Below are 26147 nucleotides of genomic sequence, written 5' to 3'. Positions count from 1 at the left end.
AGTGCCAGTGGCCTGGCCTTGGGAGGAGCTGACTAGAAAAGGGCATCCACCTGGGGGGTTGCAGGGATGAGATGGACACGAGGAACAAAGTGTGAAGGTACGGAACTCATTTTAAAATAACATTTACAGAACCCACCTAGGAAGTTCTCTTGTGGTGCAGCAGGTTAGGGATCCGGCGTTGCCACTGCAGTGGCTTGGGTCACTGCTGTGGCACGTGTTCAGTCCCTGCCTGGCTTGGGAACCTCCAAATGCCGTGGGTGTGGCCAAAAAAAAAGAGAAATCCACCTATTTTGACTATTCTTGACCCCAAGAAATGGTTATTTTGACCTTCCCTAATTCTTTGCCATGCATATGTAATTTGCCCCACAGTCTAGGTAGTAGATCCAATTGCCGTGGTCACCATTGGGCTGTGGTGGTCCTGTGCTCAGTGAGGGACATTTGAAGGCATTTTAGCAGAGAATGCGAACATCTAGTAGTTAAAATGCCAGGCGGGTGAGGACAGGGTGTGAAGCAGAAGCTGCGGGTCACTAGAGGCCCTGATTTTAAAAAGGTCAGCAGGGCAGTTCCCTTCTGGCTCAGTAGTTAAAGAACCCGACTAGGATCCATGAGGATATGGGTTCAATCCCTGGCCTCGCTCAGTGGGTTGAGGATCCGGTGTTGCTGTGAACTGCCATGTAGGTCACAGACGCTGCTTGGATTCCTAGTTGCTATGGCTGTGGCCAGCAGCTGTAACTCTGATTCAACCCCAGCCTGGGAACCTCCATACGCCACACGTGCAGCCCTAAAAAGCAAAAAATAAAAGAAGTAAAAAGGTAAACAGGTGCTCTTGTTGTTAGCTTTTCCCAGTTATACACCCAGATGGTCTCTCAGAGAATTATTTAATAGAATTACACACTTTGGGCTCAGATGTTTCCAGCACAGCAGTGGCAAGCACATCTGTCGGCACCAGTCTTCCCTCTGCAGAATCAGTAGAGATTAGACTTCTTGCTTTTGTGCCCATCCTGTGGGTCCAGTCGAGCCCGGGTGCATCTGATAGAATCCCGGGGCCGTTTGCCTGCTGGCCTTCAGTGACTACAGCTTGAGTTCACTGGGCATCGGCTCCCCTCTCAGGCCAGCCAGCAAGTTGTTAGCTGCCAACACGGACATGGTGTTGCGGGTCCTGTAGGTGGCACTGCCGATGTGGGGCAGGATCACTGGAAAGGAGAGGAGAGGGAGATGAGAAGGGTGGCTTAAGAGCCTTAACTCAGGGCCCTTTTTCATGGCTAGGATTTGCCAGTAAGAAGAATCAAGAGAATCTGCCTCATCATTCCTAGATTTGCCTTCCCTCTTGTCACTAAGCGATCCACTCCCCAGGAGCCGCTGAAAGCCAGCAAGGGTGACATGCGTTAGGTGTCCTGAGCACAAGCATGTCAGGGCTGGGAGGGGTCATATTTCAGGTAGTGAAACTAGGTGCCAATTTACTGCACACCACGGGCCCCTTGAAGTGACGCGCTGGGCTTCTGATCTAAGGAAATAACACGAGGAAAGGCTGGACAGCACCGCTCCCTCTGGCCCCACTCAGAACGAGTGAGATCACTCGTCCCCAGAGAGTGCCTTTCAAAAGCAGTGCCGATGGAGTTCCCGTCATGGCGCAGTGGTTAACGAATCCGACTAGGAACCATGAGGTTGCAGATTCGATCCCTGGCCTTGCTCAGTGGGTTAAGGATTCGGCGTTGCCGTGAGCTGTGGTGTAGGTTGCAGACGTGGCTCGGATCCCGCGTTGCTGTGGCTCTGGCGTAGGCCGGTGACTACGGCTCCGATTCAACCCCTAGCCTGGGAACCTCCATATGCCGTGGGAGCGGCCCAAGAAATAGAAAAAAAAAAAGAAAGAAAAGAAAGAAAGCAGTGCCCAGGGCGCCGAGCTGAGTTCCCAGCCTTGGGGGATGGGGCGGATTCCCCAGCTGTGGGCAGTGGGCTCGGGGCCGGGGACAGCAGAGTTTCCAAGGCTGCAACAATGGGGGCATTCACTGCGGGGAAGGCAGCTGCGAACCTTCTCTCTGGGTTTCCATTCTGGAATGTAAATAAAGGATGGAGACTGGCCCAGACAACCCAAGGCCCTTCCATTCAGTTATACATTAGCCTGGAGACAGTTCACACCAGCCGCCTGAACAGAGAGTACGTAGTATAAAGAAGTGTTAACTCGGCACAGAGCCTGGGGAGGCTACAGGGGAACACTAAGAAAGAGGTTCCCACTGCGCTCCCGGGCTGAGCAGTGGCAGCGAGGGGGTGCGTGGGCAGCACTTTTTCGGGCCTCACCCAGGACCTGCTGAGGCAGAAGGCACCCCGTGTTTTTGATCAGTCTCTCCATAAAAGCGGGAGAGCCACTGCGCTAAGGTTACAGAGGGAGCGATGCCAGAAGCATCAACCTTTGTGTCTCTGAAGGGCACAACACTCAGCCTGAGCATTGGGAGAACTGCAATCCAGCGTCCCTAGCCACTGCAGGAAGGAACCTGCCGCCCGGTGAAGTGTGGCCAGCAAAGCGTGGTTCTTACCACAGTTCTTCAGGGTCAGGAGAGGGTGGTTTGTAGGCAGTGGTTCCGGGGTCGTCACATCCAGTCCAGCAGCTGCAATCTGCCCGCTGGTCAGGGCCTGGTACAGGTCGTCCTGGTTTACCACTTCTCCCCTGGGAATGACAGTGTGACATGGGTGCCCTGAAATTTCCTCCACCCAAGCTGTCATTAGGGCAGAACCACCCATAGAATGAGTTTTCCCATCAACCTGGCACCTGGCACTGACTTTCAAAGCAGTAAGTCTTATAGTAGACAATTATTTACAGTTCGTCTGTACAGTGACACAGAGAACCCTAACCCTAACCCTAGCCCTGCCACTTTCGAGCTGTGTGATCTTGGGCAAGGGTCTCAGCTTCTCTGTGCCTCAGGGTCCTCTGTAAGAGAGGGAGAATACTAACTCCCAGGAGTGCTGCCAGGATCGAAGCTTACCTATTCACACGATTGCAAGTGGAACCAGAGCCTGCATTTGGGTTGGGCCCCAGACCACCTGCTGACAAGCACACAGCACACTGTTGGCAGAGACCCAAGGGTACACCCAGCGACAGCCATCCAAGTGAGCAGCCATCCTTCCCAGGACTGAACCATTGGAGCAGAGTTAACTGATGTACTGGATTTCATACTGTGCACTAAACAATACTTGTGCAATAAAAACGCGGGGCCCTGCAGTATTGGGTATGAGATGGAAGTGATGACACTCAGCGTCAGGGTGAGCCCTGTGTTCCTTCCACCCCGGGGGGCACCTCCTCTGCAGCTAAATGCTAGTGATTACAGGCACCTCGGGGCTGGATGAGCCCTTGGAGTGCCCTCATCCAATCCCTTCCCATTGCCCATCTCTGCCTCTAAACTTAAACAGGTTCAAAGGGCACCAGCTAGGAAGGGGTTGGAGTGGGAGAAAAGGAAGGTCTACCCCTGTAACTTGCTCAGTGGCCTAAAGGTACCCTAGGGACATTTTTGAGGACTCAAGACAACCTGGGTTTTGAGTCTGTCTTCCCAGGAGCACAAGGGTTCAGGCGGTCACCGACTCACACAGACCTAGGCTCAGCACCATGAAGGCCGGCCTTCAAAGGGCTGTAAAGATGACATTAAGTCCAACCCTTTGTGGTGAGAGGAACAAGTTACCCCATACATGCTGCCATCCTGCCTTCACTCCCTGAGCAAGGCTGGGGTACTGCTAAGACCAGCCCAGCCAAGCCCTGCTCTGAGCCCCTGAGACCTGCTCTGGGGCCTGTGTTGGCTGGCTGGCTTATGACGAGCGGTAAGCCAGCCTGGGCCTCGTTGGCAGCCCACGGGGAAGGAAAAGCTCAAAGCACAACAGCAGGGACAGCCCTCTGCAGGCTCCCCCGGTGACCCAGGATACCTGCTGATGTTGATAAACACAGCCGTTTTCTTCATCCGCTGGTAGAAGTCCTTGCTGCAGAGCCCTCTGGTTGCAGGTGTTAAGGAGCAGGCCACAATGATGAAATCAGACTCGGCGGCCAGCTGGAGGACGGGCACTGGGGAGGGCAGGGCTCCATCAGGTGCTGTGTCCCAGGTCAGGGACAGCAAGGGGGTGGGAAACCTGACCCTTCCTCCCTCTTCCCATAATGGGAACTCCCAAGATGCTTCCTGAAGGCCTCGACTCTACCTGGACAACTCTGATAACTGTGCAAAGTCGACGGCCACGAATGGGATCCTGGTGTGTGACATCACTCAGCCAGCCCCCTGGTCTAAAGGTGGGGAAACGGAGGCCCGAGAGGGGCAAGAGCTTATTCAAGGTCACACAGTGGGATGCGGGCCATTCTGGCCCAAGGTGCCAAGGGGGGTGGAGCCAGCTGAAATCCAGCCTGCCCTCCGCTCACCTGCCAGGGGGCTGGATCCACCTGCACGTAGCGCTGGGGATAGGCACTCACCAGTTTATTAAGGAAAGTGTGAAAGTTCCCTGCAATTCCTACATGTGTCACCGCCACACTATGGACAGTGGTGACGAGGGACTTTGAAGAACAGGAGACCTGGAGTCTGGCATGGAGGGAACCCACTGTGTGGGCTGGATGAGTCCCTGCACTCCCCAAGTGGGCCTCTGCGTGTGGGAGCAGGTAGGTCAGCAAACACCCAAGGGACACCGCAGGCCCCGTGGAGCTCCTGCATTCTGCCTAAAACACGGAGAACCATCTAACCGTGCACGGGGGAGCTCCTGCGGAAATCCAAGTTTTACTCACCAAACTCTGCCTGGAATTCCGCTGCTTCCTGAGGCCTGGGCTGGCTCCCTGTGTATAGAAATCTCCGGACACCGAATGGTTTCAGACGCCGAGCAATGGCCTGGCCTGGAGGCAAGGACTCAGGGTCACTGCTTGTTCCCAACTCCTAGAGAGCAGGGGCAGCACCCAGCAGCTCCAGGGAGAGGGTACCCCTGTGGGAAGCGGTTGGGGGAGGGGCTGTCCAGGTCCTTTCCAGCGTTAACTGGTCTGGCCACAGTGGGAGACCACCTTTAACTGGTCCCCGTCAGCCCACATTGCCCTCAGGGGCCCATTTGACAGCCCGTCAGGGGTCTGGAGGCAGCACCACAGCTCCTCTGAGGCTGGGACTGGCTGTGGCTGTCCTGACCTGGTTCTGGCCATCCTGAGGGCCCCAGGCTGACCTTCCCTGAGCACTGGACCTGGCATCCCAGGAGCGGCCTCACCACCACAGTTGCCTCCTCCTTCTGGACCTGCTGCTTCTCTTCACGCAGCTGCGGTCCCCATTTGCCTTTTGGGTGGCACTGCCAAAGTGCCAGCTTGCCCCCGCTCTAACCCCTTTCCACACATGCTGTTGCTGAGACAGGCCTGGGCAGCTGGATTTTCACAGAACACACCCCAGAGCTGCTGGCTTCCTCCAAGCAGCTTTCTGGTGGGAGAGGCAGGGCTGCGCATTATCCAGACAGATCACCACACTTCTTGTCCTCACCCTGACCTCCGCACGGGGCAGGATGCCAGAGAACCACTGGCCTTAATGTCAGACCTCTCTAGCGCCGGGGCCCACTGGAAGCAAAAGAGCTCTGTCCCACCTGAGAATCGTAGGTAAGCTCTGTCCACTGGACCTTCCACTTCCTGAATTAAGGCTTTGCGAGCCAAACGCCCTCCAGAGCCCAGGCGTGGGGCAGCATGGGCTCTCCCACAGTAAACCCCTCCTACAGGTCCCGACCCTGCAGCCATCATCACTTTCATCTGTTCTGTATGCAGCTAGAATCATAAAGAACCCTGGCTCTTAAACTTGCTTCTATCCCTGAGTGAGTTCTTAAAGAACGCCTCATCTCATTGTGGCCTGTGTTTTATGAAGCCGTGTCTTCTCATTAGCGATGTCCCTACTGCACGCAGGTACGGCAACCCTCTCCAAAGGGGCTATCAGCGTCCCAGACACCGGGTGCCAGAGACTCACACCAAGACATGAGAGGCAGGAGTTCCTGTCGTGGCACAGTGGTTAATGAATCCAACTAGGAACCATGAGGTTGCAGGTTCGATCCCTGCCCTTGCTCAGTGGGTTAACGATCCAGCGTTGCTGTGAGCTGTGGTGTAGGTCACAGATGTGGCTCAGATCCCGCGTTGCTGTGGCTCTGGCGTAGGCCGGGGGCTACAGCTCCAATTCGACCCCTAGCCTGGGAACCTCCATATGCCGCGGGAGCGGCCCAAGAAAAGGCAAAAAGACAAAAAACAAACAAACATGAGAGCCGGACGCCAAATGGGTAGATGGGAGCCTCACCTATGCGCCCCAGGCCAACGATGCCGACGGTGCTCTCCGTGAGGCCGTAGCCGCACATCCACAGGGGCTTCCACGATGTCCAGCCACCGCTACAGGGAGAGAGAAGGGCGGGTGAGAGGCCCTGGGACAGGCCCCAACCTTCAGTCAAGGACTGAGAGGAGCATGAGTCACACCTACAACCACTTGGCATGGTGGACAAGCAGCAGGAAGGACTCTTTTAAAGCCACTGGGGCACAGAACCTGAGGGCCGGAAGGGGTCTTTTAGGTTCTCCTCCCATTTTGCAGATGGGGAACTGAGACCAGAAAGGGTGCCCTGAGGTCAAACAGCCAGGGCAGAGCTGGGAGCAGCAGGCTGCCAACCCAGGGTGTGGGATTCCAAAACCAGGATTCTTAGCGCTCCGGGGAAGCCACAGCCCAGCCCTGTTGCCCTGGGGGGACAGGGGAACAGAGCCTGTCTTGAGTCACCTCCAATGAAGATGCCAACTCCCGAGCAGGAGGGACATTCAGCGTTGTGTCTAACCGGCCCCATCCCCACCTTGAAGCCCTGCCTCCTGGTCCAGATTCTCTGAGGGCCTGCATGTGCATGCCTCCTGGCCTTCACCCAAGCCAGTCCCTGCGCCTAAACACCTTCCCCAGCTCCAGACATGCAGACCCAAATCTCTCATCTGAAACCTTCAGGCCAGATTTTTTAAATTTTCAGATTGGAGAAAGGTGGTCAGGCGCCTGTGCTATAGTCTACGGAACACCTTTGGCAGAGTCTGGGGTGGCACCTGTACCAAACAGGTCAGTGTATCTGCAGCCAAATCCAACACCTTCGGTTTCCGAGCCTTGGGGATTTCCACGTGACGAGTGAGGGAGGGTGACAGCTCCCTCTAAGCTCTCCAGATGATGCCCACTGGCTCCTTCGAGAAGCCTCCCCCATGATGAGCCTCGCTCCATGCCCTCTCCCAGCTCTGCCATGCGCTTGAGTATTCTGGCTGAGTCTGTCCCCCTTGGCTAGTTGGCGCACACCCGGGCACACGGTCACGTCTGGACCAGGGTGACACTGGCTGCTCAGGTACAGCTGCTGAGCAGCGCTGACTTCCCTGCCAGGTGTCCACTCACTTCTTCACCTCCTCGATGGCCTCGGGCAATCGGCGACAGGTGGTGAGCAGCAGGGAGACGGCAAGTTCGGCCGTGGTGTCTGTCAGGACGTCCGGGGTGTAGCCCACACGGATCCCACTACGAATCAAAGATCTGGTGGTAACACCGGCCTCAAGCACCTTTACCAAGTTCTAGCTGGGACATTTCTGTGATGCAGCTTGCACCTGCCTGTCGTGAAGCTCAGAGAATGGCCAGCTCTCATTCCCATTTTGATTATCTCCCATTTGAGGAAGGGTTTAAGGTGGAGGATCAGACGAGTTCCCGCTGTGGTATAATGGGTTAAGAATTTGACTGCAGGAGTTCCCGTCGTGGCTCAGTGGTTAACGAATCCGACTAGGAACCGTGAGGTTGCGGGTTCGATACCTGGCCTTGCTCAGTGGGTTAAGGATCCGGCGTTGCCGTGAGCTGTGGTGTAGGTTGCAGATGCAGCTCGGATCCTGCGTTGCTGTGGCTCTGGCGTAGGCTGGTGGCTACAGCTCCGATTCGACCCCTAGCCTGGGAACCTCCATATGCCGCGGGAGCAGCCCAAAAAATGGCAAAAAGACAAAAAAAAAAAAAAGAATTTGACTGCAAAGATCAGTGGAACAGGATACAAGGCCCAGAACTAAACTCACACACCTACAGTCAACTTATCAATGACAAAGGAGGTAAGAATACACAGTGGAGAAAAGACAGCTCCTTCAATAAGCAGTGCTGGGAAAATTGGACAGCCACATGTAAAAGAATGAAATTAGAACACTCGCAAACCCCATACACAAAAATAAACTCAAAATGGTTAAAGACCTAAATACAAGGTCAGATACTGTAAAACTCTTAGAGGAAAACACAGCCGAACACTCTGCCATAAACCACAGTAATATCTTTTCAGATCCACCTCCTGGAGTAATGACTAAAAACAAAAAGAAACAAATAGGACCTAATTAAACTTAAAAGTTTTTGCACTGCAAAACAAAACGAAAAGACAATCCACAGAATGGGAGAAAAATATTTGCAAATGAAGTGACTGACAAGGGATCAACCTCTAAAATACATAAACACCTCCTGAAGCTCAATACCAAAAAAACAAAAAACCCTAGATGCAGACTATTGCCTTTGGAATGGATAAGCAATGAGATCCTGCTGTGTAGCACTGGGAACTATATCTAGTCACTTATGATGGAGCATGAAAATGAGAGAAAAAAGAATGTATACATGTATGTGTGTCTGGGTCACCTTGCTGTACAGTAGAAAACTGACAGAACAGTGTAAACCAGCTAGAATGGAAAAAAATAAAAATCATGAAAAAGAAAAAAACAAACGACCCCATGATGAAATGGGCAGAAGATCTAAACAGACAGTTCTCCAAGGAAGATAGACAGATGGCCGAAAAACACATGAAAAGATGTTCAACATCACTCATAATTAGAGAAATGCAAATCAAAACTGCTATGAGGTACTACCTTACACCTGCCAGGATGGCCATCACCAAAAAGTCTACAAATAATAAATGCTGGAGAGGGTATGGAGAAAAGGGAACCCTTTTACACCGCTGGTGGGAATGTACATTGGTGCAACCACTATGGAAAACAGTATGAAGATTCCTCAAAAAACTAAAAAAAGAATTACCATTTGATCCAACAATCCCACTCCTAGGCATCTATCCAGAGAAAACCATGCCTTGAAAAGATACACATGTACTCCAGTGTTCATTGCAGCACTATATACAATAGCCAACACATGGAAGCAACCTAAATGTCCATCAGCAGAGGAATGGGTAAAGAAGATGTGGTATATATACACAATGGAATATTATGCAGCCATAAAAAGGAATGAAATAATGGCATTTGCAGCAACATGGATGGACCTAGAAATTATCATGTTAAGTTACGCAGTGAGGCACAAATGTCACAGGCTATCACTTATATGTAGAATCTAAAAAACAGATACAATGAACTTCTTTGCAGAATAGAAACGGACTCACAGACTTCGAAAAACTTATGGTTACCAAAGGAGACAGGTTTGGGACAGTGGGGGGATGCACTGAGGGTTTTGGATGGAAATGTTGTAAAACTGGGTTGTGATGATGGTTGCACAACTATAAATATAATAAAATTCATTGAGCTTAAAAAGAAAAAAAAAAGAATCTGAATGCAGTGGCTCGGGTTGCTGCAGAGGAGCAGGTTTGATCCCTGGCCAGGCACAGTAGGTTAAAGAATTCGGCATAGGTTGCAGCTGCAGCTCAGATTCAATCCCTGGCCTGGGAACCGTGGGACCATGGGTGTGGCCTTTAAAAAAGGTGGGAAGGAAGGAAAAAAAAAAAAAAAAAAAAAGATGGAAGATCAGAGACCAAAGTCCAAAGACTTAACCTTTCTGAATTTCCTCATATAAAGAGGGAAATAATAATACCTTTTCTATTTGAAGGGGTTGTGGTGGGCCTCAAAAAAAGAGAATGTGAACATGAAAGGCTTCTACCTGCACAGTGCTACCCACTTTTTCTGACCACTCAGACTCATCTTAACTGACCTACCCACACATGGGCAGATTTTATCATCAGCCACCACACATTTTCACTAAATGGTCGAGGGATATGAAGTAAAAACAAATACTCAGCTCCTCTTTCTCCCACTCTGGTAGTTACCCCTCACCCCAGGCCTCCTTCCAGAGCCCCAACTGCATTTACCGCTTCTTGATTTCATCCAAAGCCAAGTGGTCGACACCCACAGACATTGTGCTGATGACTTTGAGATTGGCTCCTGTTGTGCAGAAAAGGCATTGGTTATATCTTGCCTCAAGGGATTCAAAGCCCTCCCGCATGCTACAGACAGATCCAGAAAAGGCAGGGCCCTGCCCGAAGTCATAAAGCAAGGCTGTGCAGAGCTGGACAGGGGCCCAGGTCTACACCATGGGCTTTGCCCTCCTAAGGCTTCCCTCCAGGGACTCACAGCCAGAAGAGGGGGGCAATGTGTATGCCAGGCGAACTGCAGGCATGGGCCCAGGACTGCAGTGAACAACCTCAGAGCTCGGAGTGGTCACAGAAGACCTGCTTGGGACCCAGCAGCAGCAGGCTGATGTGCCTGACAAGGCCAAGACATCCTTGGAATCCTCCCCAGGCCTGCCCGGCGCACACACCTGCAGTGTCCAGGAGCTTCTTGTCTATGCGGTCAGAGAGGAGGCAGAGCAGGCCATGCGCCCCGGCCACGCCCCGTTCCAGGTCCTCACTGGGGATGGGCTCATCGGAATCCCACTGCTCCACCTCACAGCTAAAGGCAAAGGAAAGCCCACTCAGAAGTGGGGAAGCCCCAAGTGCCCTCAGGCCCCCAAAGCGCCCCGGCCATGTTTGCAGACCCTTCTCAGAGTGGCAAGGAAACACTGCCTCCTGCTAGCTCTGGCCTCAAGCTGCCTGGGGCGGGGTGAGGGGAGTCAAAGTCAGGGAAGCCTCAGAACTGTCCTGAGAGGGTGGCTGAAGGGTGACGAGCGGTCACAGGGCACAGCTTGCTGACAAGGGCCTAGATTGAAAAGACAGTCATAGAGACAGCTCTCAGCTCGACGCAACGCAAGGAAGAGCTTTCTCCATCCCCATGGGAGGCTCACAGATAGTGAGCACCCAGGCCTTGGGCAGCCTGTTGTTGGGAAGACCAGTGGCGGTGGTGGTGGGGGGTGTAACTGCATCATATGGGGCTTGGATTCCCTGTCCAGTCGAATGTCCTGTCCTATGAGTTCATGAAACTTGGACTTTGTACTTGGATAAGATCAAAGCAATTCAATACAGCGGAGTTTCAGGGAGAGCTTCCATGGTGGCTGGTGGGCACTGGGCATATTTCCCGGCAGTGCTGCCCAGCCTCCTGGCCCTTGACATTTAATTCACTGCAGCCAACACATATGAAGCATCTCTATGTGCAAGACAAAGCCACTGGCACTTCCCAGAAAGCCCTGCTGCAGCACCTCCATGCCTAAGCCCCAGACACAGGCCTCCTTTCACCCTCTTTTTCCACAGTGGCACAGCGGTATCGCTGCCCTTAGCGCCATTGTTATTCTTGCCCTCTCCTCATCCTCCTCAATGCTTGGCACATGGCAAATCCACAGCAAAGGTTTTATTGTATTGAATGAAGTAAACAAATCTCATTTTCCCCTAGCGCTGGTTTCTGAGGCTAGGTTCCACCTTCTCCCTGCTTGACACAGGCAGGGCAAACCTTTCTAATGTAGAAAGAGCTGAGTTCAGGAGTCTCCTTCGTGGCACAGTGGAAATGAATCCGACTAGTATCCATGAGGATGCAGGTTCGATCCCTGGCCTCGCTCAGTGGGTCAGGGATCCGGCATTGCTGTGAGCTGTGGTGTAGGTCACAGACATGGCTCGGATCCGGCGTTCCCGTGGCAGTGGTGTGGGCCAGCAGCTGTAGCTCTGATTCAACCTCTAGCCTGGGAACCTCCATATGCCAAAGGTGCGGCCCTAAAAAGCAACAAGAAAAAGCTGCGTTCAAATCCCAGCTGTGCCTCGTACAGAGCTGTGTGACTCTGGACAAGGTGCTTCATCTCTTCCAGTTTTCACATCTGTAAGATGAGCATTACAGCACTGACTTCACAGTGTTGAAGGATTAAGAGTTTACGTACCTGAAGCACCCAGTGAGGCTCCCATGCCTGGCTCAATGTAAAACATACCACCACAGGCCCCCTGACAGCCGTTCAAAGGTACCAGGCCAGGGACTGCCAAGGTCCCTGATAGGGCCAAATGAGCTCGAAGAGTAAAGGATTAACAAACAGCCTGGACCTTCCTCTCCCCAGGCCCACGACTGGGAAGGGATCCAACCCTGTCCCCCACCCCCACTGCAAGCGCCAGGGGAACTGCAGGTCTCAGAGTCACTGCAAAGGCCTAGGTAAAGCTTCCCCAAACTCCAACCTGTTCCAGCTGGGCACAGGTTGCAAAGTCTGGCCACGGCCCAAGTGCAGGGTCCCGGGTGCTCTCTGACCTCAAGGACCGTCCAGTCCGCCCCACCAAAAATAACCCGGGCCTCGGGAGGCGCGGGAGACGCTGAGTCACCCCGCGTGCCGAGCGCCCAAAGTCCCAGAGCAGTGCCCCGGGTCCCAGAACAGTTCCCCTGGGCTCCGCAGCCCCTTCCCACCACCCGCAGGCCGCGCGCCCGGCGGGAGAGGACTCGGCGCGCGGTGCGGGGCAGGGACGCCAGCCTCTTACTCTGCGGCGCGGGCGAGCGTAGCGCTGCCCTCCGGGGGGATCCTGCGCGTGACAAACACCTTCATGAGTCTCACTCGCCTCATGCACCCAGGAGCCGCCGGATTCTGGGCCCAGATCCCGCGGACCGGAAGCGGGGCGGGAGGGGGCGGGGCCTCGGGGGGGGCGGGGCCGGGCCTGGAGCGGGCGGGGGGCACGTGGGGGCGTGTGGGATTGTTGTGCTGCAGACTGGGAGTGGAAGTGGCAATGTGTCTAAGTGTGGGGTAAACAGGGTTCCGAGTGTGCGCCTTGTGTGTGTGTGTGTGTGTGTGTGTGTGTGTGATCAAGACTTCCTGAAACCTAGACTGGTTCTGGGGCTCGTCCCAGGCTCAGGCCCTTGGCTCCAGGACCTACCTCTGAGTACCCACTGCCCCAGAGGTTTAGGACTTGCGGGCCATGGATTGGGGGTTGGTATCGGCAAAGGGGCATCCGGGGGAGAGTCTTGTGTGAACGTGTGTGGATGCCGTAAAGGTGCCTACAGCTGTCAGAGTCTGCCACCTGAGGGGGAGGCAGTCAGGGACCACCCCCATTCCCAGGGCGTCAGTGCCTTGACCATCTTCTCTGTTCCACCATGGTCACACTGTTCTAGGCAGGGGTCTTTGGACACGCAGACTAGGCTCTGAGTTCGGCCTACTGTGCACACACAGGAGCCTGGCCCAGGGCCATCTGAATCCCCGAACGACCTCTTTAACACTTGGTGCAGTTCCCTACAAGAAGCTAGCAGTTGTGCAAGCAACGTTTGCATGGGTCCTGGGTCATGTTAGGTATTCAGCAAGCACTGAGCCCTGCCACCCACTAAGGACAAGTGGTTAAATTTGTGCATGCCTCAGCTTCCTCATCATAAAATGGGGATAATAGTAGGTACCTAACACTTGGCTTGTTGAGAGGATGACAATGTGTAGTGCTTACAACAGCAGGTGTGCTGGGCTGCACCCCACGGGCCTGCAAGCCTTGTAGTTGTCCAGCCCTGAAACCAAAGAAAGAGCCTAGAGACAGAGACATCAATGGTTTATTAGACAGGGGATCTGGAGCAACGCCCCATCAAGCAGACAGCAGGCAGGACATGGCAGCAATTTTTGCTGCTTAAGGGAGAAGGAGGCAACCATTTACAGGGGGCCTGACATCAGGTGGGCTCATCAGTTACCAGGGGCTAATTAAGCCCTATAATTAAGAGGATTGGATAGTCATGTAAGTGAAGCAGGAACTGGTTGAGCAGGGGCCACACAGAGAGCAAGAGAACAGCCACCCTGGAGTTCCAGTTGTGGTGCAGCATAAACAAATCCGACCAGGAAACATGAGGTTGCGGGTTCAATCCCTGGCCTCACTCAGTGGGTTAAGGATCCGGCGTTGCTGTGAGCTGTGGGGTAGGTTGCAGACACGGCTCAGATCCTGTGTTGCCGTGGCTGTGGTGTAGGCTGGCAGCTGTAGCTCTGATTGGACACCTAGCCTGGGAACCTCCATATGCCACAGGTGCAGCGCTAAAAAGAAAAAGAAAAAAAGAAAAAAAATGAGAGAGAGAACAGCTATCTTGAATGGCCTAACCACACAAGGTAACACAGGTCATGGGTGTTTGATAAATAGTAACACACTCAAAAAAAAAAAAATAGTAACACATTCAAGGAAAACCCACACCTGGGGATAGCAGTTGGTCAGAGATGCAGATGCTGAAGCAAGATCAGGACACGTGGGAGGGCCCCAGGCCTCCCTCAGCTGTGCTGGCTCCATCTCTGCCAGAGGCTGTTCAGGTACTTGCTCCAAGGCTTGGGAGCACCTAGAAGAAAAAGCCCTAGCGGGTGGTCTCTTCTCTGTGGCTTTTATCTGAATCCATTCTGCTCCCTCGAGGCCCAGATAGAAAAGAGAGACAGGCATAGAGAGGTGACATCTCCAGCTTGGGGCCATACAGCAAGTCGCTGGAGGGGCCAGAAGTGGCCTCTTGGGCTACCTGGATCCCTGGCCAGGGCTCCACCCTGCCATCTCCCTCCTGTGAGTAAAGCATTAATAAATGTCTTACCCACAGCTCTCTGCCCTACTAGGCCACCCCAGGGACAGTTTCTGAAATACCTCAAACATTGACACAACAAGGTGTTTTTCTGTCCCCAGAGCAGAGCTTCTGGGGACAGCACAGCCCTATGGCTCCATCCTCTGTTAATCAGTGGTGACACTTTGCCCCAGCTCCTCCCCCACACCAGGACAGGCCAGGACACTGGGCAAGCCTGTCCGCCAGGAGCAGGAGGGGACATGACACGTCAATGGGCCCCCTCCTCCCCATCCTGAGGCAAAGTGCCCTGCTGGGTGGTGGCCATGGAGCCAGCTGAGCGCCCCTATGGGGGATCAGATGAAGCGGTAAAGAGCTGGGGAGGAAGGATCCCAAGTGGAGAGAGATCGGGAGCCTTACCAGGGCTTCACTGGGTAAAACAAATGAATAAGCAGCTAGGATTTATAGAGCTCTTAGTAGTTCCAAGCAATGGCAGCCAGGGAGACACCAGGGTGACTGACAGAGACTCAGGGCCACAGCTCCCGCAGGGGGGTGGAAATATGGAACATGCAAAAATTCAAAATGAAGGTAAGAAAAAATGTTTTCGTAGGAATTATATATAAATTCACTTTTGTATTGAAATCTTAAATCCATGTGGGACATTTTGTGTATATGGTTTGAGGTGGGGTTCTCCTTAATGTTTTTCCAAATAGTTAACTGGTTATTCAAGTACTATTTTTTGGTCACACCCATAGCATATGAAGTTCCCAGGCCAGGGATGAAACCCATGCCACAGTGACCCAAACTACTGCAGTGACAGTGCCAGATCCTTAACTCACTGTGCTACAAGGGAACTCCTTCAAGTACTATTTGTATTTATTATTTTTTTGTCTTTTGTCTTTTGCCTTTTTTTAGGGCCACACCCGTGGCCTATGGAAGTTCCCAGGCTAGGGGTTGAATCAGAGCTGCAGCTGCTGGCCTACACCACAGCCACAGCAACACGGCATCCAAGCCACATCCGTGACCTACACCACAGCTCACGGCACCTTAGCCAGATCCTTAACCCACTGAGTGAGGCCAGGGATCGAACCCATGTCCTCATGGCTACTAGTCGGGTTTGTTAACCACGGAGCCACAATGGGAACTCCCCAAGTGCTATTTTTAAATGAGTGTTTTTCTTTAGTTTTGAAACAGATAATAAACGCCCAAGATACAAATTCCCAAAGGCCCACGAGGGTATAAGGTGAAAACTGCCTCTCCCACCCTGTCCCCCATGGCTCAGATCCTCAACTTAACAGGCAGTCACATCTTTCCAGAGATGCTTAGGATATTTGATAATATGCATATAATGTTCACACAAATGGTAGCATATACACTCTACATCACCCCGTTTTTTTCACTGAACAGTATATCCTATAGATCCTTTCACATCCGTACACGGAGAGGTACCTTATTCTTTTTATGGATGCAGAGTATTTCACTGCAGGATTGAGCCACAAATAATGTACAGTCCCCTACTAATGGACATTTAGGAAGTTTCCCATCTTTATAAATACAACACCACAACAGAGACATGTCATAAATGTCATTTTGCATGTGGGTAAATACACCTGTAACATAAATTCCTAGAAGCAGGATGGCTGGGTCAAAAATAAATGACCAGGAGTTCCCGTCGTGGCGCAGTGGTTAACGAATCCGACTAGGAACCATGAGGTTGCAGGTTCGGTCCCTGCCCTTGCTCAGTGGGTTAACGATCCGGCGTTGCGGTGAGCTGTGGTGTAGGTTGCAGACGCGGCTCGGATCCCGCGTTGCTGTGGCTCTGGCGTAGGCTGGTGGCTACAGCTCCGATTCAACCCCTAGCCTGGGAACCTCCAAATGCCGCGGGAGCGGCCCAAGAAATAGCAACAACAACAACAAAAAGACAAAAAAGACAAAAAAAAAAAAGACCATAAATGTTGATAGATACTGATAAAATGCTTTTCAGAGAAGTTGCTCAATTTATACTATCAGTCATGTATGAAAGTATCTTTTTCTCCCGTATATGATTTTTAAAAAAGTATCTTTTTGTAATTTTAATTTACAGTTCTCTTTTGAGCCAAGTTGAGTGCTTTTCACACATTTAAGAGCCATTCCCTTTTCTATAAACTTTCTATGGATATCCTTTGCCTATTCAGATGAGCTGGGCATCTTTGTCTTGGTGATTTGTAGGTACAATCTGTACAATAAGGAAATTAGCCCTTTGTCTGTAATATGAGTTGCAAATGCGGTCTGTCCCCCAGTTGGCTGTATGATTTTGTTAATTATTATTATTTTTTTTTGTCTTTTTTTTTTTTCCTGCTATTTCGTGGGCCGCTCTCGTGGCATATGGAGGTTCCCAGGCTAGGGGTCTAATCGGAGCTGTAGCCACCGGCCTACGCCAGAGCCACAGCAATGCAGGATCCGAGCCGCGTCGGTGACCTACACCACAGCTCACGGCAACGCTGGATCGTTAACCCACATAGTAAGGCCAGGGATCGAAGCCGAAACCTCATGGTTCCTAGTCAGATTCGTTAACCACTGCGCCACGACGGGAACTCCTGTTAATTATTTTTAATGCAGACATTTTTTATTCTTATGGCTTCTAGGTTCTGTCACACAGAGTGGATCATCATACTGTATCTATTGCTGCATAACGCATTATCCTAAAATACAGTGGCTTAAAGAAACAGCACGCTTTCCATTATTCTCTCTGACGTTTCTGGAAGTTGGCTGGGCTCAGCAAGAGTGTTTCACTCAGGTTTCCTCATGCTGTGTAGTCGAAGGCAGATGAAGGCTTCCTCACCTCCTGTGTCTGGTTGTCTGAGGCTGGCTGTCCACGGGGCCCCCTGCTGGGCTGCTGGCCTGAACATCTGCACAGGACCCCTGCCTGTGGCCTGGGCTTCCTCAGAGCCTGGAGCCTGAGCCATTCGGTCTCTTCAGGCCTGAGCCTAGAAAGAGTGCTGCATCACTTCTGCCTTTTTCTACTGGTCACACAGTTCCTGATCCCAGACTGCAGGAAGGGACAGACTCCACCTCTTGATGAGAAGAGTATGGAAGAATTTAGGGGCCATGATTTAAACCTGCCTTTTCATCAGTTCCCATTGTGGCTCAGGGGAAACGAATCTCACAACATTCATGAGGACGCAGGTTCAATCCCTGGCCTCACTCAGTGAGTTAAGGATCCGGCATTGCCCTGAGCGGTGGTGTAGGTTGCAGATGAGGCTCGGATCCCGTGTTGGTGGCTGTGGCTGTGGTGTAGGCCGGCAGCTGTAGCTCCGATTCGACCCCTAGCCTGGGAATCTCCATTTGCCAAAGGTGTGGGCCTAAAAAGACAAAAAAAAAAAAAAAAATTAAAACTGCCTTTTCATGTAAAAAGCCTTTTTGGGTTTAGTTTTTTTCCTGCCCCCCCCCATTTTTAGGGCCACACCTGCAGCATATGGAGGTTCCCAGCCTAGGGGTTGAATCTGAGCTGTAGCCATTAGCCTACACCACAGCCACAGCAACACCAGAACTGAATCACGTCTGTAACCTACACCACAAAGGTCATGGCAATGCTGGATCCTTAACCTGTTGAGCAAGGCCAGGGATCGAACCTGTATCCTCATGAATACCAGTTAGGTCCTTAACGGCTGAGCCACAACAGGAACTCCTCCCCCCCTCCTTTTTTTATATATCTCATGCTTTCTAGGTGTGATAAACTTTGATTTAAGTTTTTAGTAAAATTTTGGTCCATTTTTTTCAAATAGCTCTCAAGTTGTTCAATACCTTTTTATAAAATAACATATCTCAGAAAATGAAAATTAAAAAAACATATCTTTTTCTATCATATACACAATGTGGGTCTTTTAGGGTCTATTTTTTTTTTTCTCTTTTCTTTCTTTCTTTCTTTTTTTTTTTTTTTTTTTTTCTTTTAGGGCCAAAACCACAGCATATGGACGTTCCTAGACTAGGGGGCAAATCGAAGCTACATCTGCTGGCCTACACCACAGCCACATTGCATCTGAGCTGCATCCACGACCTGCCCTACAGCTCATGGCAACACTGGATCCTTAACCCACTGAGTGAGACCAGCGATTGAACCTGCATCCTCATGGATCCTAGCCGTTCACTACTGCTGAGCCACGAAGGGAACTCCCTAGGGTCTATTTCTAAGATCGCTCTCCTGTTCTATCTGTTGCGCTTTTTATCTCTTGTATGTGATGGATCCTTTGTGAGATAGGAAAGGAGCTGGAAGCCACTAGGTTTGCAGTCATTTGTTATGTGGCCTAGTAAACGATTGTAGGTGAGGACACACCCAGGGCCTTTTTGAAAGCAGAAAGTGAGGTACTTGCGGCTTGGGTCATTTCCGGGGGTCTGTGAGAACAGGGCTGGCTCAGAAGATCTGCCACAAACTGGCCAGGCAGCATCAGGCAAAAGCACTTCTTACTGACCCTTGGTTTCCAAATCACAGAATGGGGACAGTCCTTCTATATCATGGTGGTTGGTATGTACCGAGCCCAGGGCCAGGGCCTCAGGATGCGCAAGAAATGCTGACAGATGGGAGGGACTCTCATTTTTACCCTTTGGCCAGTGGCAGAAAATGGGCCCCAGCCATGTCCATGGCAGGCACTGCCGGACTCCTGTCCCCACTGGCTTCACTTCCCACAGCTGTGGCCCTTTGTCCCCTGCAGTCCCCTTCCCTGCTCTAGGCCCTCGCCCCTCCTGCCCTCGGTCAGGGGGGCATGGAGAGCTCAGGGGTCTTGGATTAAGTCGGCCTGGCTGAGGGCTCTGCTGGGCGCTCAGACCTCTGTTCTGATGTTCTGCCTGGTCTCTGAGACTTGTGCCCATCCTGACTTCCGTCTGGACTCTGGACGCTTAATGGCCTGAGCCAACCCAGTAATCCTCCTGAGCCCTGAACAGCTGACCTGGGGGCCTGCCCCACTCTCTCCTCCACTATTGCCCTCCGCCCTGGTTAGAGTCCAGCCTTGGTCCCCTGGGCTGGGGTCCCACTGCAGCATCCCAGGGCTGACCTTGAAACCTAGCCCCTCCCCACACCCACAGAGACATAGAGTCACTCAGGCCAGAGACCCCGGGAGATGAAACAGCCAGGGGGCAGCTGCAGGCAGGGAGGCAGGGAGAGTGTGGCTGCCTCGTAGGCCCTAGCAAAGGACAGCAAGAGGCAGCATGCCTAAGAGTAATGCGCTCAGTACTGGCGCAGTGCAGGTGTCCATCACAGCGAGTCGAATCTCTGACTCAGCACCACATGCCACCTGGCTGTTGATTCAGCAAATGATTAGTAATATTATGTCAACCTGCTATGAGAGCTAACATTTACTGAGTGCCAGCTGTGTGTCCATAGCTGTCCTGTATCGGTATTAGCTCATTTACTTTTCCCAAGCAACCCTCTATGGGGGGTGTTCTTATGATTCCCACTTTGCAGAGGAAGAGATTGAGACTCAGAAAGGTTGAGAAACTCGCCCAAGGTCTCACAGTTAATAAGCTACTAGGTATGATGGACAGTGGAGTGTGCTCTTATCGCCTCAGTTCCCCATCCAGCAGGTGAGAAAAGATAGATGGTGTTCCTGAGCTTGAGACAGGTTCAAGGTTCAAGGTGCTGCACCTTCTACCTGGTAGAAGCTAGAGAAGGATTCTTTTAGGAGCAGACTTTGAGCTGGGCCTTGAATTATGGGGAGGATTTGGAGAGGCATTCGGGAGACAGAGGAGGGGGCACTGCTGTCATTGGCTGGCTACGGCAGGAGCAAAGGTCCTGAGGTAGGAAGCATGGCCTACACCTGTTCTGTTTACTGGGGAGCTGGCACGTGCAGGGAGGCACTGGTGCAGGCTAAGCTTTGTCCTCAAGCACGAGGATGGTAGGACTCATGGATGGGTATGAGGGGGGAGACCCGCTCCGAGCTGCGTCCCCAGCCAGAAGCCAGTCTTTGACCACTGTCCTCTCTGCTGTCCCCTCTTGGTGCCCATACCCCTGCCAGCATCAAGATGCCTAAACTCCTCATGGAAACACAGCAGGGAAGTCCTTGGTGACTTGAGATAGGTCTCAATGGCCCAAAGCCTCAGAGCATCCGACAGGGTCAGGACCCCCTCACTCTGTGGGTGGGTTAGAGGTCACCGTGCTCTGACCTCCCTGAAGCCCTCTCCCATCTCCAGGAGCCCAGAGTCCACTCTCTTCTCAGGAAAAGGCTCAGTATCAATCATGCACATTCTAGTAAAAGGAATGCAGTTTCTGTGGGTACCCACATCTCACTCTGGGCTCCAAACTAGCTTCCTTTGAAATGGAAATTTTGGAGTTTCTGTCGTCGAGGTGCAGTGGTTAACAAATCCGACTAGGAACCATGAGGTTGCGGGTTCGGTCCCTGGCCTTGCTCAGTGGGTTAAGGATCCGGTGTTGCCATGAGCTGTGGTGTAGGTCACAGATGTGGTTCGGATCCCCGTGTTGCTGTGGCTGTGGCATAGGCCAGTGGCTACAGCTCTGATTGGACCCCTAGCCTGGGAACCTCCATATGCCGCAGGAGCGGCCCTTGAAAAGGCAAAAAGACAAAAAAAAAAAAAAAAGGAAATTTCATTGAAATGTCTTGATTACATCATAAATCTTAGTCATGAAACTTTTGCAATGAGGCTCTCACTCCAGACAAAGAAAAGGCAAAGACAATTCAACTGCCCAAACCAGAGGCTGTGCAAGTAGGACCTTGAGTAGGATACGGAAATAGAAGCAAGGCTCCTATGAGGGCTTGACAAGAAACTGCCCCTCGGAGCTCCCGTGGCTCAGTGATAAACGAACCCAACTAATATCCATGAGGTTGCGGGTTCGATCCCTGACCTTGCTCACTGGGTTAGGGATCCAGCGTTGCCATGAGCTGTGGTGTAGGTTGCAGGTGCAGCTCGGATTCCACGTGGCTGGGACTATGGCGTAGGCTGGCAGCTGTAGCTTCCATTCGATCCCTAGCCTGGGAATGTCCATATGCCGCAGGTGTGGCCCTAAAAAGACAAAAAGAAAAAAAAGGAAAAGAAACTGCCCCTCTCTAGGCCCTAATTTTTCATTCAGCAAAAGGGATCAGCAACCTTTTTCTGCAAAGGGTAATATTTTAGGCTTTGTGGGCCATATGGTCACTGTTGTACTACTCAGCTCTGCCATTATACCCAAAAGCAGCCACAGACCATACATAAGCAAATGGGTGTGGCCACACTTTAATACAGCTTTATGTATGGACACGGGTTTGAGGTACATGTAATTTTCATGTGTCATAACATTCTTAGATTTCCTTTTTTGAGCAAGACGCATTCTTGCATGGGTATCATACAAAAATATGTGGTCAGATCTAGCCTATGACTGTGGGTCAACCTCAGACCTTGGGCTGAAGCAGAGTTTCTCACTTTAATGTGCACACGAATTACCTGGAGATCTTGTTAAGAGGTAGATTCTGATTCAGTAGCCTTGGGCAGACCAAGAACTTGTACATCTTGTAAGCTCCCAAGTGACACTGATGCTGCTGGTCCACAGAACACACCATGACTAGCAAGGGGCTAGAGAATATTCCAGCTCAGCCACGCTGAGATCCTAAGTGATTATGCTTTGATCACCAATGCTGCTGTTTTTCTTGCTTTATTTCCATATATATATATATATATATATATATATATTTTTTTTTTTTTTTTTTGGTCTTTTTGCCTTTTCTAGGGCTGCTCCTGCAGCATATGGAGGTTCCCAGGCTAGGGGTCCAATCGGAGCTGTAGCCACCTGCCTACACCACAGCCACAGCCACGCGGGATCCGAGCTGCGTTTGCGACCTACACCACAGCTCATGGCAACGCCAGACCCTTAACCCACTGAGCGAGGCCAGGGATGGAACCCACAACCACATGGTTCCTAGTCGGAATCGTTAACCACTGCCCCATGATGGGAACTCCTATTTCCTTTTTTTTTGTTGTTTGTTTTTTTTTGTTTGTTTGTTTCTTCTCTCTCACTCACCTCCTGCCACTAGAACATAAGCTCCTTGAGAGAAGGGACTTTGTTGCTTTGTTTGCCACGGTTGTGTTACACGTGTTACAGTCTTGCAAATGGCAGGTGTTCAGGAAATATTTGTTGAAGGAACCAATGCCCAAGGTGGTACCTGGTTGGCCTCCCTTATTGCTCATCCCCGCTGGGACTTTGTTGCTCTATCACCACCTAGTGGGCACTTTTGTGTACTGCGGGGAGGGGGAGGAAAAGGCTCAGTAAGTTTGACTCTGCCCCAGGCAGAAGAGGGTAGAGAAGCGCCCCTTCTGGTGGCCCTGTTATCTGTGTTCTTATCTGCTGGTACGCAGAACTTCTTGGAGGAGAGCCTTCCTCGAGGAGGCGGCATTTGAGCTGAAAGCAATAAGATGTGGAGTGGTGGGCATGAGAGGGAGGAAAGGCATTTCTGGAAGAAGACACAGCATGAGCAAAAGCCTGGGGGCTGGAACGCATGGGCATGCGCCAAAGGGAAGAGAAGTAGAAGCGGCTCCGACACAGTGGAAGGTGAGGCCAGATAATGACACAGGACAAGGGGAAGAGGCCTCAAGGAAAGGGAACCTGCACTTGGGGAGGGTTTGATCCATACCAGGCCCTTCGCATACACGAAAAGCCCAGTGAGGTCAGTTTTAGGACCTCCATTTTACAGATGAGGAAACTGAGGCACAGATCGTAGAAGTGACTTGCTCAAGGTCACACAGCTGGTAAAGGGCAGAGCTGGATTTGAACTGAGATCATCTGATTCTCTCCTCCCTGCAGGGAGCGTCGGCCCCTAGGTTGTGCTTGGAGGGGGTGCATGTTGGTGGGACATCTGCAGGAAGCTAGGAGCTGGGGTTCAAGGCCCCCAGAGACCTGAGCACTTGGCTCCTCTGCACTGTCTCAGGGCCTGACAGGGACAGAGTGACACCTCAGCATTTGACAACACCCAGGCCTCAGTCTGATCCCGAGGGGCGGGACTCTGGAGTATAAGTTACATCTCAGGGGTGTCAAAGCTCCAGGCAAGAGAGCTGGGCTTCCACATTCCCTGTATCCATCAGTCAGCACCATCCAAGGAGATCTGGGCTGGGTGCAGCTTCCTGGAGGAGGAAGCAGGCCCTGCCTTGTGAAGTGAAGCAGGACATGCAGGCTCTGCTGAGGAAAAGGGCTCCGGCAGGACCTGAGGGGGCGCTCAGGCACGTTGCTGGAAGGCCAAGGTGACCATGTTTTCGTGGGTGAGACCAAAGCCCATCCCCAACTTAGGACAGGCCAAGGAGAGGCGTGGAGGTCGGTGGTGGTGTGGGGAGGGGGGATAGTATGGCTCAGCGCCCTGCAGGCTGCAGGTGAAATGCATTCAACTGTTTCAGCAAAAGTCCCATAAACCACCTCCGGAAATCCCTCTCTTACTTGCCCCTGTTTGGGGCCAAAACCCTGACCTGTGACAAGGAGGGACAGATAGCTTAGGTGAGAGGTAGAACTGTCTCACTGAGCCAAAACCCTTCTGAAATGAGTCACTGGCCTGACCCGGGCCCCAAGAGGCTGCGCCAACAACAGCTCGGAGTCCCAGGTGAGGTGGACCTCAGGCCTGGGCCCACAGGGCAGAGCCACAGTTGACTAGGGGCAGCCCAGGGTGGAGGATTTGTATTAGTGGGAATTCCGGTCCCTTCACTAGACCCCACTTCCCTTCTCTCCATCCGTCCAGAGAGGCCCCACCTGGACCTCCTGGCCTCCAGCCTCCCCTCCTCTAATCCAGTCTCCTGGATTTGCCAAAGTGTCCCCGCTAAAAAGCAAATCTGGTCCTGTCCCTTCCCTGCCTGCCACCTTCCATGGCTCCCTTGTGCCCTCAGGAGAAAGATCAAAGCCCCAGGGTTCCCCCAAGTCCTCTCGCCAGGATGGTGATGCTTAGCCCACAGGGGTGGAGAGCAGCAAACTTCAGGCAGAAGTCACATGTCCCCGCAGCTTCCCAGAGCCCACAGGCCAGGGCAGGGCAGGCAGCAGCGGGCTGTCCGGGAAGAGGGTTGAGCAGCCCCAGGACCGCCCCAGGGCCTCCTTCTCCAGCTTTGCCTCTGTAATTAATTTATGGAAAGCATCTAAATTGGGAGTCAACACAGACCTGCAAATCTCATCTAATCCCTGCCTCCACTTGGAGGGAGCAGCGCCCTGGGGGTGGAGCTTTGCTTACAGTGATTACATTTGGTTTTATTTCTGGGAAAAAAAAATGAAAATGAAACATTTAAGGTCTAATTTCCCCAATCACCTGCAAAATGAGGAGGCTCCCAGTGGTTTGTTCAAGCCACCAGGAGCCTTGCCATCCTGCAACCCCAGGAGAGCCTTGGTGGGCTGTCTAGCTCATCAGAAATTCCTCATGGTTCTACCTTTGAGCACAACCAGGATCCGACTCTTCTCTCCCTCAGTTTCCCTCCAGCCTGGCCTAAGCCATGGCCACCGCTGCAATGGCCCCTTGGCCATCTCCCTGTCTCTGCTTTGCCTGCTCCAGTCTCTGCTCACAGGCAGCCAGAGCCAAGTCACTCTTCTAAGAGGCTCTCCAGGGGCTCCCTGTCCCTCGCTGCCCTCAAGATGCCCTCCGACCTCACTCCTTCCCTTTGCCTGCATCCCTGGGATCCTTGGTGTCAGATACTCTGCCTGCTGAGCTGGAGCCCCTGGGGCTCCTGCACCTGCTGTTCTGCCTGCCTGGAACATTCTGCACCCTCATATGCTCCAGATTGCACTCAAAAGTCCACCCTGCACAGCTTCCCTGATGTAACCCAAGCCTCATTCATTTCCTCTTCCTTCACCCTGCTCTATTTATCCCTTTACCGTTCGCCGCCAGGCAAAAATATCCTTATTTTTTGGCTTATTGTCTAGTTTCCCTCTCTTCTCCCCCAGAATATCAGCTCTGAGAGCAAGGGATTTGCTCTGACATCTTTCCAGTACCAAGAACAGTGCCTGGCACATGGCAGATGCTCAATAAATATTTATCAAAGAAATGAATGAAACACATCTGCCCTTTGACAGAGGGAGTGGGCCGAGTCCCCCAGAGGTTCTGGGGGCATCCTCTCTGGGTGCGTGGAGTCGGCCTAACTGGACCTCCTGCAGGACGTCTTCTGTCCAGGTTCTAAATGGAAATTCTGGCTGCAGGTGGCAACTCTGATCACTCAATAGGACTGATTTTCCTTTGGTGCAAACAGCACCTCTTCCAGGGAACTCTCCCAGAACCCTTCTCAACCCTCAAGGAAAGTCTGTCCTACCCCCTCCTGGCCTGACACTTTCTCCCCTGTGGTCTGCTTTGGGTGTCAGTGTCAGGCTGAGGTCCCTGGAGGGCACCTGAGTCATATCCAGAGAACACCTGGAGGACCCGCTTCAGCTCACGCTTTACAGGTCCTCTCGGGGGGCCTCAGTCACGCCTTCTTACTCAAGCCTCACAACAACCCTCAGAGGTCATCATTACTATTCCCATGTTACAGATGAGGAAACTGCGGTCAGAGGCCACAGAAGTGACTTACCCATGTGCCACAGCTGGTGTCACAAGGTGGAGTGTAGCCGGGCTCCTTGGCCCCGAGGCCAGACCCGTTGAGTTCAGCGCGGTGC

The 26147-nt window shown here is 52.2% G+C and overlaps 1 protein-coding gene across 2 annotated transcripts; it reads right to left on the bottom strand.

The window, feature by feature from the left end:
- Nucleotides 1–859: 859 nt before the first annotated feature.
- Nucleotides 860–12676, bottom strand: GRHPR (glyoxylate and hydroxypyruvate reductase). 2 transcript variants are annotated; one of them, XM_021066121.2, is made up of 9 exons: nucleotides 12571–12676; nucleotides 10512–10642; nucleotides 10063–10135; nucleotides 7365–7481; nucleotides 6261–6349; nucleotides 4745–4849; nucleotides 3907–4042; nucleotides 2532–2662; nucleotides 860–1193 (listed from the first exon to the last, which is right to left on the bottom strand). In XM_021066121.2, the coding sequence occupies exons 1-9, from the start codon at nucleotides 12651–12653 to the stop codon at nucleotides 1072–1074; spliced, it is 987 nt and encodes a 328-aa protein (XP_020921780.1). In that variant the 5' UTR covers nucleotides 12654–12676; the 3' UTR covers nucleotides 860–1071. The 2 variants fall into 2 exon arrangements, with proteins under 2 accessions (XP_020921780.1, XP_084846191.1); XM_084990065.1 differs by lacking the exons at nucleotides 10063–10135; nucleotides 10512–10642.
- Nucleotides 12677–26147: the final 13471 nt, after the last annotated feature.

Source organism: Sus scrofa, chromosome 1, assembly GCF_054392235.1.
Source record: "Sus scrofa isolate SSC_HxYL_T2T_F1_AM1 chromosome 1, Sscrofa_HxYL_maternal_Yorkshire_Landrace_v2.0, whole genome shotgun sequence".
NCBI classification, from domain to species: domain Eukaryota; kingdom Metazoa; phylum Chordata; class Mammalia; order Artiodactyla; family Suidae; genus Sus; species Sus scrofa.
Note: the sequence above shows the minus strand (reverse complement) of the source record. Positions and strands in the feature narration are given on the sequence as shown.

Excerpts from the sequence above, each read along its gene's own strand:
- GRHPR (XM_021066121.2), bottom strand. The coding sequence starts at position 12,653 with ATGAGGCGAGTGAGACTCATGAAGGTGTTTGTCACGCGCAGGATCCCC. Across the intron at positions 4,043-4,744 it reads GGAATTCCAGGCAGAGTTTG|TGCCCGTCCTCCAGCTGGCC; the intron begins GTGAGTAAAACT and ends TGCCCTCCCCAG. Across the intron at positions 1,194-2,531 it reads CCTGACCCTGAAGAACTGTG|TGATCCTGCCCCACATCGGC; the intron begins GTAAGAACCACG and ends TCTCCTTTCCAG.